Consider the following 13,503-nt stretch of genomic DNA (forward strand, 5'->3'; position numbering starts at 1 on the left):
CCTTGGACTGGGTCTGCTTTGCTAGGACTTTATGTCTTAATATTCTTGGTTTTGACAGTGCAGCTGCATGAGCAGCTGGAGCCAGCCCTTCTGCAGCAGCAAATGGCCTCACCACCCTCTCCCTCAGCTTCCCTCAGGGGGCTGTGCTTCATTCTTTAGTTTTCTATTTTGGTTCAGGGCTGGAAGGGACCACAAGGATCATCTAGTGCCAACCCCCCTGCCATGGGCAGGGACACCCCACACTAGATCAGCCTGGCCACAGCCTCATCCAGCCTGGGCTTAAACACCTCCAGGGACAGGGCCCCAACCACCTCCCTGGACAACCCATTCCAGGGCTTCACCACTCTCATGGGGAAGAACTTCCTCCTCCCCTCCAGCCTCAATCTCCCCACCTCCAGCTTCATTCCATTCCCCCCAGTCCTATCACTCCTTGAGATCCTGAGCAGTCCCTCCCCAGCCTTCCTGTAGCCCCCTTCAGATCCTGGAAGGCCACAATGAGGTCACCTGGGAGCCTTCTCTTCTGCAGACTGAACAGCCCCAACTCCTTCAGTCTGTCCTCACAGCAGAGCAGCTCCAGCCCTCTGCTCATCCTCCTGGCCCTGCTCTGGACACCTTCCAGCACCTCCACATCCCTCTTGTCATAGGGGCTCCAGAACTGGAGGCAGTACTCCAGGTGGGGTCTCACCAGGGCTGAGCAGAGGGGGAGAATCACCTCCCTTGCCCTGCTGGCCACACTTCTCCTGCTGCAGCCCAGGCTCTGGTTGGCTTTGCGGGCTGCAAGTGCACACTGAGAGCTCCTGGTGAGCTTTTTGTCCACCAGCACCCCCAGGTGCCATCGACACAGGTTTCTTGAACTCCTCCAGGGATGGGGTCTGATCAATGTCTACCAATATCTGAGGGGTGGGTGTCAGGATGAAGGTGCCAGGCTCTTTTCAGTGGTGCCCAGTGACAGGACAAGAAACAACAGGTACAGACTGGAACCCAGGAGGCTCCACCTCAACAGGGGGAGAAATTTCGTTACTGTGAGGGTGCAGAGCCCTGGAGCAGGCTGCCCAGAGGGGTTGTGGAGTCTCCTTCCCTGGAGTCATTCAAAACCTACCTGAACATCTTCCTGTGCAGCCTGCTCTGTGTGAACCTGCTCTGGCAGAGGGCTTGGACCAGATGGTCTGCCGAGGTCCCTTCCAACCCCTACGATGCTGTGATTCTGTGGTTCTGCTTCTGCTGCCTTTCTCCCCTCTCCTGCTAAATTCATAAGCATTACTCTGACTGTGTGGGCTCAGATGCTTTTTACCCTTCATTGTGTCCAACCCTTCTCAGTTTCCTTGGCTGGCTTACTGCTTGCATGAATATTGCTATCCCTTGCTCTGTATTTCCTGGCACAGATAGTTTGTGAGTGCTGCCAAGGGAGGATTAGGCTGGAGATTAGGAAAAACTTCTTTCCTACAAGAGTGGTCAGGGACTGGCACAGGCTGCCCAGGGAGGTGGTGGAGTTCCCATCCCTGGAGGAGTTCAAGAAGCCTGTGTCTGTGGCACCTGGGGACAGGGTTTAGTGGCCATGGTGGTGCTGGGCTGCTGGCTGGACTCAATGATCTTAGGGATCTTTTCCAACTGAAACAATTCCATGTTCTGTGCACATATTGATTTGTTTCTGCAGCTTTGGTGCATGAGTAGAGCTAAACAGCTGAATGTCTTTGCAGGTGCTGTGTCTAGCAGATTATGACTCCCATGGTTGTTTTCCCAGTTCTGTGGTGATGCTGAACGTGTTTAGCTCTCTCAGGTGGTGCTGGGTCTGGAGAACCAGGAGTGGCCTGTTGGGGCTGCTCAGGGTAGTGAAGGAGCATACAGCAAGTGGGTAGAGAGAGATATCTGCCCCTCTGTACTTCATCTGCTTTCTGTTCCAGCAAAGCACTGAACTGACTGCACAGGAATGTGTTTGCTGGCAAGCTGGCAGTAGTGGGATGAGAGAGGAGTGGAACCCATGGGACTGATGATGAGTAAGTGGAACTCAAACAATATCTGGCAGGGCAGGTGCTATAGTTAAACCAGGATGGAACAAGGCTTGAGCATTTAGCACATCTGGGGTGGGTTCTACACTGAGCTGCTGAGTCAGCTGCTGCCCTAAGGCTCAGAGGCAGTCTGCATGTCACAGACTTGCTGGGCTCTGTTCCAGGAGGTAATGTGGCTTCCACAACTTGTCACAGAAGCAGGAATGGTAGGGATTGGAAGGGAGCTCCAGAGATCATCCAGTCCAGCCCCCTGCCAGAGCAGGGGCACCCAGGGCAGGGCACACAGGAACACATCCAGCTGGGGCTGGAAAGGCTCCAGAGGAGGAGACTCCACAACCTCTCTGGGCAGCCTGCTCCAGGGCTCTGGGAGCCTCCCAGGGACAAAGGTTTCCCTCCTGTTCCTGTGGCAGCTCCTCTGCTCCAGCTTGCCCCCAGTGCCCCTTGTGCTGTCCTTGGACATCCCTGAGCAGAGCCTGGCTCCAGCCCTGCACATCTTTATCCCCAGCAATGAGGGCAGCCCTCAGGCTCCTCTGCTCCCAGCTCCAAGCCCCAGCCCCCTCAGCCTGGCCTCGCAGGGAGATGTCCCACTGCCTGCAGCAGCTCTGTGCCTCTGGGATGGACTCTGATACCAAAAGAAAGAGGAGGTTAGCTCACTCACCTCGTGAGACTGCTTCTAGTATGATATTAAGCATTCTGTCACCAAATGTGGGCAGTGCAATGGTTTGTAGTCAGTGGAATTACTTGTGGTCAGTGTCATCTGGGGAGGAACAACCCCAGGCACCAGCACACACCAGGGCTCCTCATGCTGGAAAGCAGCCCCAGGGAGAAAGACCTTGGAGTGCTGGGGGGCAGCAAGTTCTGCATGGGACAGCAATGTGCCCTGGGGGCCAAGAGAGCCAAGGGGAGCCTGGAGGGCAGCAGGAGAAGTGTGGCCAGCAGGGCTGGGGAGGTTCTCAGTTGAAAGAGAGTAGGTTTGGACAGGATCTTAGGAGGAAGTTCTTCAGTACTGGGGTGGTGAGGCTCTGAAACAGGCTGCCCAGGGAGGCTGTGGATGCCTCCTCCCAGCCAAGTGCAGTTGAGAGGTGTCCCTGCCCATGGTGGGGAGGTTGGAGCAGGTGAACTCTGAGGTCCCTTCCAACCTGAGACATTCTGTGACTCTGATCTTGACCCCCAGCCCTCAGCTAGTGATAGACATTGGTCAGATCCCCTCTCAGCCCTCTCTTCTCCAGGCCAAACAGCCCAGGGCTCTCTCTTGCTGAGAAGGGGATGTGCCCAATGGTTTTGGTTTTCAAATTTCATGGACTCAGAATAAATGATAAACAGGAAGCAACTGCTTGGCACTTTTCATAAAACCCAGGTATGCTTTGAGCACAGAGACATCTTTTGGTGTTTTTCCAGAAGGCATTGATTCCTGCAGTGCTAAAGATAGCTCAGCATGGAAGTGCAGAGAGTTTCCTGCTACATCCCTCAGCTGTGCCTTGTTTGGCACTGTGAGAGGAGTTTGCTGAGTTCTCTGCTTTCTCTTTTCTCCCTCAGAAAGGGTAATGGTCATTGGGGAGGAGCTGTGGGAAGCTGGGCTGTAAATTCCTTATTGTAGGTGCTGCACATCTGTGACTCACAGCTCTTCAGCTGTGTAAGGAGAAAGTCTGCTTGTGGGCTGAGCTGGTTTTAAAAAGAGAGAAAAGAAAGAAAAAGCTGAAAAGAGAAGGGTGCAAAAATAAAGCTTTCCAGTAACCTACATTAGGAAGCTTCCAGGAAGCTGAGAGAATTGTGTTTTATGCAGGGGATTTAATGAGCTCATTTGTGTGCCTGCAGAAAACCTGCCCTTAGGAAAATGTGAGCTTGGAAGCCACTGCTGGTGCTGGTGAGAAGATTCCTGGTGAGAGCCCCCTGAATAAAACCCCTGTCTGGGGTTTCAGTGTCTGTTACACACAGAATCATCATGGAATGGCTGGAAGAGACCTTAAAGATCCTCTAGTTCCAGCCCCTCTGACATGGGCAGGGGCACCTCTCACTAGGCCTTATCCAGCCTGGTCTTAAACACTTCCAGGGCTGCTTCTCTGGGCAACCTGTTCCAGTGTTCCACCATCCTCATGGTGAAGAACATCTTCCTCGTGTCTAACCTAAATCTACTCTGCTACAGCTTAAAGTCATTGCCCTCATCCTGTCACCACAGGCCCTTGGAGATAGTCCCTCCTCAGCGTTCCCCTTCAGGTACTGGCAGGCTGCTCTAAGGTCTCCCCAGAACCTTCTCTTCTCCAGACTGAACAGATCCAACTTGCTCAGCCTGTCTTGGTAGGAGTGGTGCTCCTGCAAAGGTTGGATACTAGAAGAAACTTCTTGATGAAGGAGTTCTCAAAGGCTGGAAGAGGCTCCCCAGGGAGGTGGAAGAATGCCCACCAGTGGAGATGCTTGAAAGAGGAAGAGATGTGGTGCTGAGGTTTAGCACCAGGCTTGGAAGAGTTAGAGAATGACTGGACTCGGTCTGAAAGGCCTTTTCCAACCAGGATGATTCTGTGATGCCACTAAATATGCTGTGCTGTGGATGAACAGGGCAGAGTGCTGCCATGGCCACTGGGGGGGAGTTACCTTCAGGCTATGTCACACCCAAGGTGTCACTGTTTTATCCTGACACGAAGGCAGCACAGAGCACAGTTAGTGTGATGTTAGATCAGGTGCTCAGTGTTCAGCCTTGGATTTCAGGTTGATGTTAATCTGGTGGTTTATGGTGTCAGGTTCAGAGGGGTTGGGCTAGGTCACATGAAAAGAAACCAGGCAATGGTAGGGGTTGGAAGGGATCTCTGGAGATCATCTAGGCCAAGCACCCTGCTAAAGCAAGGTGCCCTAGAGCAGGTTGCTCAGCATCAGTGTCCAGGTGGGTTTGGAATCTCTCTGGGGAAGGAGTCCCACAACCTCTCTGCACAGCCTGCTCCAGGGCTCTGGCACCCTTAGGCCAAAGAAGCTTCTCCTTTGGCTGAAGTGAACCCTCCTGTGCCCTAGCTTGTGCCCATTCCCCCTTCTCCTGTCACTGGGCACCACCCCCCAGTGGTTATCCACCCTTTAGCTCCGGCTGAGCAGGTGATCTCCAGAGGCCCCCTCCAGCCCCTCCTGGCCTGGGATGTCTGTGATTGCTGAGCGAGCAGTGGAATGCAGCCTGCAGTGCCATCTTCTGGAGTTGAGCGAGTGGGAAGGAGGCTTTCATGCTGCATGTAAACACCACTTGAGGTGCAGCTGTGCATAAAGGCCACCCCAATCTCGGGCACTTGTAGGAAAGTCTGTGCAGCCAGCGCAGAAGTGCACAAGCCTCCTTTTGTTCTTCAGTGTGCCATGATTCTAATATCTGCTTAGTGGAGATGGAAAGTGTCCATGAAACTTCATCAGTCTGACTTTTGGGTGTCCAGTGGTATGTCCTGCAATAGCTTCCTCTATTTTTTGTCCTAATTTCCCACACCATACCACACCCCCCATAGCCCCCTTCAGCTTTTTGGCTATGCCATTGACCTCAGTAGTAGAATTTTGGGGTGATACTGACATACATTCCCCTGTTGGGAGTGGATTGAATTAGCTGCCTTAAGGATCACCCAAGCTGTTATGTCACAGAATCACAGAATGTTGGCAGGGAGCTGCAGAGAGCATCCAGTGCAGCCCCTGCCAGAGCAGCAGCACCCAGGGCAGGCCACACAGCAATGCAGCCAGGGGGGGTTGGAAAGGCTCCAGAGAAGGAGACTCCACAACCTCTCTGGGCAGCCTGCTCCAGGTCTCCCTCACCCTCACCCCAAAGAAGTTTCTCCTTCTGGGCAGCTGAAACCTTCTCTGGTCAGGTTTGTCTCCAGTGCTCCTTGGCTTCTTGCTGTGCAGCACCCACAAGAGCTTGGCCCCCTCCCCTTGACCCCCAGCCCTCAGCTCTTGAGAGACATTGAGCAGATCCCTCTCAGCCTTCTCCTCTCCAGGCTAAACAGCCCCAGGGCTCTCAGTCTCTCTTCCCAGCAGAGCTGTTCAGGTCCTCCCAGTCATCCTTGTAGCTCTCCATTGGACTCTCTCCAGCAGAACCCTGCCTGTTATGTCTTTAACCTAACCTTTAGGTGCTTCTCTGTATTAAGGAACATTTACCAGACTTACATTTTCCTTGCATCTGATGAAAATGTGCTCCATGGGCTGGAAGTTAAGGAGCAAACATGAACAATACCCACCTGGATTTCAGTTCTTATGTGATGCACTTCTGTACAAGGCAAACCTGTTGAGAGGGGTTTGGTGCCACTGTTATAGAAGAGCCAGAGATAGAGAGACCTTCCTCAGAGAGTGGGGAAAGGTCCACAAGAAATAATAGAAGCAGAGCTGCCATGGGCTGGGTGAGATTCCTTCTGCTCTCTGAATCCTGCAACCATTTCCTCCAGTTCCATTCTTGCTGACACACAGCGTTGGGGTTTCTCCAGACAGAGGCAGTGTGACACTCCAGATCAGCACTTGGCTTTAGAATAGCACAGAATTAACCAGGTTGGAAGAGACCTTCAAGATCATCACCGTGTCCAACCTATCACCCAACACCACCTAATCAACTACCCCATGGCACCAAGCACCCCATCAAGTCTCCTCCTGAACACTCCCAGTGATGGCGACTCCACCACCTCCCCAGGCAGCCCATTCCAATGGGCAATCACTCTCTCTGTGCAGAACCTCTTCCTAACCTCCAGCCCAAACCTCCCCTGGCACAGTTTGAGACTGTGTCCTCTCGTTCTGGTGCTGGGTGTTTGGGAGAAGAGACCAACCTCCGCTCTGAGCCCCTCCTGGTAAAAAGAGTCTTGCACTGATGCAGAACGTAAGAGATCTGTACATGAGAGAGAATCAGAGAGCTGTCCCCACAGGGGAGGTGCTCCAGCCCTCTGATCATCTTTGTGACCTCCTCTGGACCTGCTCCAGCAGCCTGGTGTCCTTTTTTGTGCTGGAGGCACCAGGACTGGAGGTAGTGCTGCAGGTGGGGGCTGAGCAGAGCAGAGGGGCAGAATCCCCTTTCTGTCCTGCAGCTCTCCCTGCTTTGGATGCAGCCCTACACGTGGCCTCTGTCTGGGCTGCCAGTGACCATTGCTGGCTCCTAGGAGGTTTGTCACCAGCTGACACCCCAAGTTTTCTCCTCAAGACTGCTCTTCAGCTGTTCCTCACCCAGCCTGGATTTGTGCTTGGGGCAAGTCCTGTACTGGAAGTTAAACCTGATTGATTTGTTTAATGCACCTGCTGCATCCATGAAGTTGACTACAAGGCACTGTGACATGTCCCAGGCAGTGATGTTCCTGGTTTATTCTATGCATGGCAGAAACTTCTGTTCCAGACTGTGCCATTTCTGTTGCCATCTTCTGATGCTTGGATCAATTTCTGGTCAGATGCAGTGATTTGTTATGTGCTCTGAAATAAACCTAAAAGAATTATGTTTGTCTGATGGAGTCTTTCAGTTTAGATTCTCCCAAACAGTCTTCCTCATGCAGTGGTGATTGATCTCCTCCTTGTGCAGTGGTGATTGATCTCCATTGCAGTGGTGATTGATCTCCATTGCAGTGGTGATTGATCTCCTCCTTGTGCAGAGGTGATTGATCTCCATTGCAGTGGTGTTTGATCTCCTCCTTGTGCAGTGGTGATTGATCTCCTCCTTGTGCAGAGGTGATTGATCTCCATTGCAGTGGTGATTGATCTCCTCCTTGTGCAGTGGTGTTTGATCTCCTCCTTGTGCAGAGGTGATTGATCTCCATTGCAGTGGTGATTGATCTCCATTGCAGTGGTGATTGATCTCCTCCTTGTGCAGTGGTGTTTGATCTCCTCCTTGTGCAGTGGTGATTGATCTCCATTGCAGTGGTGATTGATCTCCTCCATGTGCAGTGGTGTTTGATCTCCATTGCAGTGGTGTTTGATCTCCTCCTTGTAGCAGTGGTGTTTGATCTCCATTGCAGTGGTGTTTGATCTCCTCCTTGTAGCAGTGGTGTTTGATCTCCTCCTTGTGCAGAGGTGATTGATCTCCATTGCAGTGGTGATTGATCTCCTCCATGTGCAGTGGTGTTTGATCTCCATTGCAGTGGTGTTTGATCTCCTCCTTGTAGCAGTGGTGTTTGATCTCCTCCTTGTGCAGAGGTGATTGATCTCCATTGCAGTGGTGATTGATCTCCTCCTTGTGCAGTGGTGATTGATCTCCATTGCAGTGGTGTTTGATCTCCCCCATGTGCAGTGGTGATTGATCTCCTCCTTGTGCAGTGGTGTTTGATCTCCTCCGTATGCAGTGGTGTTTGATCTCCTCCATTGCAGTGGTGATTGATCTCCTCTTTGTGCAGTGGTGTTTGATCTCCTCCATGTGCAGTAGTGATTGATCTCCTCCATTGCAGTGGTGATTGATCTCCTCCTTGTGCAGTGGTGTTTGATCTCCTCCATGTGCAGTAGTGATTGATCTCCTCCATTGCAGTGGTGATTGATCTCCTCCGTGTGCAGTGTGTTTGGTACAAGACACATTCATGGCTGTGCCATGCCAACACCGTTAGGCAGAGTTGTGAGGTGAAGGCAAGCGATTCCCAGGGCTGTTTCCTGCTGTCCTTGCTGTCTAAACTTTCTTTTTCTGCTCTGTGCAGGAGGTTGCATCAACAGTTCGAGAGCTATAAAGAGCAAGTAAGAAAGATAGGCGAAGAAGCTCGGCGGTACCAGGGAGAGCACAAGGACGATGCTCCGACGTGTGGGATCTGTCACAAAACAAAGTTTGCAGATGGCTGTGGCCATTTGTGCTCTTACTGCCGGACCAAGTTCTGTGCTCGGTGCGGGGGTCGCGTCTCCCTGCGATCCAACAACGTAAGTCTGCTGGGGTGCTCCGAGCACGCAGCCTGCCCCACGCTCTCAGGCTGCAGGTGCTTCACCTTACCTTTGCCTTTTCATACTGCCCTCTGCTGAAGTGCTTCCTTCGTCCCTCGGGTCGGAGGTGTGGGCAGGGCGGGGTAAGGGCTGTGGTGGCTGTGGAGTTGTTTGGGACCCACAGAGGAGATGAATAGAAAGGAGAGACGTTGCATTGTACAGCTCTGCTGAGTGAGGGCTGGAGAGTAGGCCTGGGATTCAGAGAGTGGAAGGAGAAAATGCTTTGCTCTGGTCCTACTCCACATTGGTCCTGGTTCAGTTTGGTTTTCCAGTTGTTTCCTATTAGCAGCAGCAGCATTAGCATTATTATAGTTACAGCTGCTGGTATTATTATTAACACCTTATTATGATCCATCTCCTACTATTGTTAATGATAATATTGTTATTAATAGTACTACTGCTAGTACAAGTTTCTTATTACTATTATCAGCATTGTCATCACCACCATCATAATATTTACTATTGCCATTAATTATTGTTATTGATGATGCTATTGTTTCCTGACTGTGTTTATGATTACTAGTGTTTTCCTACTATTGCTTTCAGCATTATCCCTATCTCAAATATGTTTATTTGTTTTTATTGTCTGTATTATCTTTAAATATTTGTTTGTTTATTTGTTCTCGAGGTTTTCATCTACCTTTAGAGATTTCTCTCACTTCAGGTCTCTGAGCCACCTGATCCAGTTGGAGAGGTCCCCTCCAAGCAGTGCATTCTGTCATTCCATTATTCATTTTGGTTTGGTTAAAAAGAACAAACCAACTACTTTCCTTACCACCAAGTGTTAGATCAGCTTCTTTTGCACCTATTTAACAAGTAACCTGTTAACTGATCGAGCTGGGGTAGCTGTCCTGCTTTCAGGCAGGTAAGATAAATCCTTCTCCCTCTGCCCCACAGACATGTAGGTGCAGCAGCTGTCCCCAGAGCTGGAGGGTGCCAGGAGCAGCCTCTGTTCAGTCAGTCCCTTACAAGGAGCTGGCTGCTCACCTGTGCTGGGGAGACCGCTCTGGATTGTGGCTGGTTATCTGGGGCTGTGGTGTGTTGGAAAGCGCTCTGTAAACACCCTTGTATTGCATGAAGCGTTTGGTTGCCTAGGCTGGGGCCAGAGCAGCTAAGCATTTTCTGACAATCCAAACACTGAATCATGTTTGGAGTGGAATCATTTGGCCCTTTCACTTTCTTTGAGCTAAATACCAACTGCCCTCTGGTCGGGAGGAGCTCCTGGCTCTAACCTGGCGCAAAGGGCTTCTGCAGTTTCCTGTTAACAGACACCAAAGCCCCAAACGCTTTAAGGAAGCAATTCATTTTGCCTTTAATTTGGAGCTTTTCCATAGCCCTCCTCTGTTTGTGAGTCTGTTAAACTAAATTCCCATCCTGACAGAACGATGCAAATGTATTGGACTGAGCTGTTCACCTCCGCGAAGGTTTTGCTGCCGAGGACTGCACCACGTTGCGTTCCCTGCAGGTGGTGTTATCGGAGCGCCTCTGGGGACGCAGAAGCCTGCTCCGCTCCGCATTGCCCTGCTAAGATTTACTGGAAGTGTGTGACGTGATTTCTCTTTCATTTTTCACCCCCTCTTTGCAAGCCACAGAGATGGAAAAGTGTCCATTCATGTGTAACCTGCTGTTTGTGGTGTTGAGGCTCCTGTGGGCTGGGCTGGGGAAAGGTGGTCTCTGCATCTGCAGTGATGTCATCATTGTATGGAAAGGTTGATGCACTCTCTGATTCCTCTGCTTTGATCCCTGTGTACAGAGTTACTGGAATTGCATTGCTTTGAAACCTGCCTATTAACACTTGCCTGTTTTATTCTTTTTCTCTTCTTTCTTTCTTTTCTCTTTTTATTCTGCTTCCTTGGATGCTTTCCCAAAGGAGGACAAAGTGGTTAGAATCCATGCTTTTTATCATTTACTGTTATGATGTTGTTAATTGGGAATCACAGTGATGTTGGAAAAAACAAACCCTGAACTGACACTTTGAAATCATCCAAAGGGGTGGGGGTAAGAGCAGGTATCCTAACACCCAGGCTCTGTCCAGCCCCTAGCCAAACCTACGCTCCAAAGACACTCCAGCAAGGAACCACAAAATGTGTCAAAATTAGGACAATACAAAGAATGAATTAAGACCCAAGAACTCTTACCAGGCTAGAAAGCAGAGGAGGTAATAGTGTAACAGACCTCATACACATGTGTTTGGTGAGCAGCTTGTCCTTTTGCATGCCAGGGCTCTCATTAGCCTCAGGAAATCAGATGCATTTATTGGATGGTTTACATGATCTACATGGTTTGCTGTGCTTCACTTCTGGCTGCAGCAGACATTGGGGGAAGGGTTGTGAAATCAGCTTTTTGATTTACATCTGGAATGAATATGCAGGGTCAAAGTAATGCCTCTCACAAGCTGGTGCAAGTGTGGTGAGCAGGATGGGCTGAGCCCTTTGTGAGCGGGGAGGCACCACTCCAAAACTCTGCAGACCTTCTAGGCTCCCCATGCCGTGCTCAGCATGAGCCTGATATGGAGCAGGTGAGGATTGTTCCCTCATCACCTCCGTGCCCTGTGCCTGGAGGGAGGGCTGGCAGTGCTTGAACACCACAGGGCCTGGCCAGGCACCAGCTCTTCTCAGGCAGCTCTGCAAAAAAGGAGTTTTCCAGGTTCTGCCTGGAGTCCCAGGGAGTGGCAACAAACCAGTTTCAAGTCATTCCAATCCAGTGCAGGTGCTAGTGTTACACTTGTGATCCAGGGCAGGTTTTGCTCTGCAGGTGCTAGTGTTACACTTGTGATCCAGGGCAGGTTTTGCCCTGCAGGTGCTAGTGTTACACTTATGAGGTGCTGGTGTGCCCCAGTTTACATCCCAGCACAGCTGTGACCTGTGGCTGAGTGCTGTGCAGCACCCAGAGGCACTGGGCTCTAGCTCGCAGGCACGTGGCAGCAGGGTTGTCTTTGAGGCAGCAGTGTTCTGAGAGCAGGTTCAGCTAATGCCTAGGAAGCACTGCCTGCCACATGTTCATTCCACTGTTTCCTCTGTGGTACTCTGAACAAAGTGCTTAAATCATCCAGGACTTGCAGATCTTTTCCATCTAAATGACTTGGGATAGAGTGAGAGAAGTTCCAGTTTGATGCTAGTTTCTTCCTCAAGCAGTGCATCATTGATGCATCCCCTAGGGTGTCTTAAAAGGCTCTGCTCTTGCAACAGAGACTTCTTAGCACCAGGAACAGCAACGCTCTTAAGGGCCAGATGTGCCACTCAGGTACAGTGCAGCTGCCTAGGTTTTGGCAGGTGGCCCTCCCTCCACCTCCCTGTTTGTGAGGCACATTTCACACTTCAGTTAGCACAAAAACCACTGCTGGGTAGCTGGAACCATGACAGTATCTGCATGCATGCAAGGCTGAGCCTTTGAGAGGGCAGCTGAGCTGCTGCCCTTTGAAAAATGTCCCTTAGGATGCAGAACACAGACCCCACTGCACTGAAGTGCTCTGAAGACGAGTCCTGAAGGCAGAGCCGGCTCACCTGCCTTGTCCTAACTTCACTTAACTATATCCTTGCTGTTTGCTCTTGCCTCGGGTTCAGGATTAGCAGTGTTGAAACCCAAGCTGCCACATGCTGAGAAAATGCCCTAAAGTATATCCCTGAAAAGGTCTTCCACACCTTGGTGATGAAGCTGAACTGCAGCTCTTTAACAGCTGGAGAGTTGCAGGTCAGAGGAAGAGCACCCAACACGCAGTCCTGGTGGTGTGAGGAGCATGGGGAACCTCTTTATGACTGTGTCAGGAAGCTAGTGAGATACAGAGAAGGAATGGATTCCCAAGCATTACTGCATGCCTCCTAAATCCTGTCTCACAGGAACAGGAACAGGAACAGGACAGCTGTCACAGGGAGCCACACAAGGAAGGGTTTCACTTGCTGGTTGCTTCAGTGACTTAGCATTCTACACTAGGGGGACAAAGCCTTCCTTCTCTGGTGTTTACTGTGAACGACGACTTTTTGGACAGCTTTGTAGGAGCCTTGTTCTCACCCCATGATGGTTCTTCTTACCATAATAAGTTATGTAATAGTAAAACACATGTGTCAGGTCCCTACAGGCTAGGAGGGGATGATGAAGTGTGAGTGACTGAGGTGCTAAGTGCAAAGGTCAAACAGTGTTCTGGATTCAGAGTATTTCCTCTTGGCTTGGAGGATTAGCATTCACGAGACACCACCTAGGAGGTGCTGTGCTGTGTTACCTACCTCTGACCAAGCTGGTAGACCCAGAGAGGGTGGTATGGAGGTTATCAAAGAAATGGAGAGCTGCTGATGGGAGAGAGGGCTGGGGAGATGCAGGGGAGTAAAACCAGAGCAATTCTAACTCAGATCTAGAGGTAAAGAATTGATCCCTAGGAGTAACTTTAATCCATAAGTACCTTCAGGCTGGTGGGCAGGGAATAGCTAAGACTGACTGGGTGTGACTTGGCCATAGGTGCTCCTGCCTTGGAAAGCAGTTGTTGCAATCAGTAAGCTTTGGGGATTGTTTGGTTTTCCCATGTGATGTACAAGGAAAAATAACTCACTACAAATCTGAAGGTGGAATCTGGTCAGTTTAGGAAAGGGTTTCTGTAAGGTGGTTGGTTGCAAGCCCTTAGGATGTCTCT

General features: G+C 50.8%; 1 protein-coding gene across 25 annotated transcripts in view; it reads left to right on the plus strand.

Annotated features, from left to right (window-relative positions):
* The window catches only part of RIMS1 (regulating synaptic membrane exocytosis 1), a 286,098-nt gene that overhangs the window by 97,886 nt on the left and 174,709 nt on the right, over nucleotides 1-13,503 (plus strand). For all 25 annotated transcript variants that reach the window (XM_068168690.1, XM_068168691.1, XM_068168698.1 and 22 more), the window contains exon 2: nucleotides 8,609-8,822. In XM_068168690.1, the coding sequence (XP_068024791.1) occupies nucleotides 8,609-8,822 (214 nt within the window). The remainder of the gene's footprint in view (nucleotides 1-8,608; nucleotides 8,823-13,503) is intronic.

Source organism: Melanerpes formicivorus, unplaced genomic scaffold (assembly GCF_026170545.1).
Source record: "Melanerpes formicivorus ecotype bairdi unplaced genomic scaffold, bMelFor1.0.p_v2 SCAF_155, whole genome shotgun sequence".
Classification (NCBI taxonomy): Eukaryota; Metazoa; Chordata; class Aves; order Piciformes; family Picidae; genus Melanerpes; species Melanerpes formicivorus.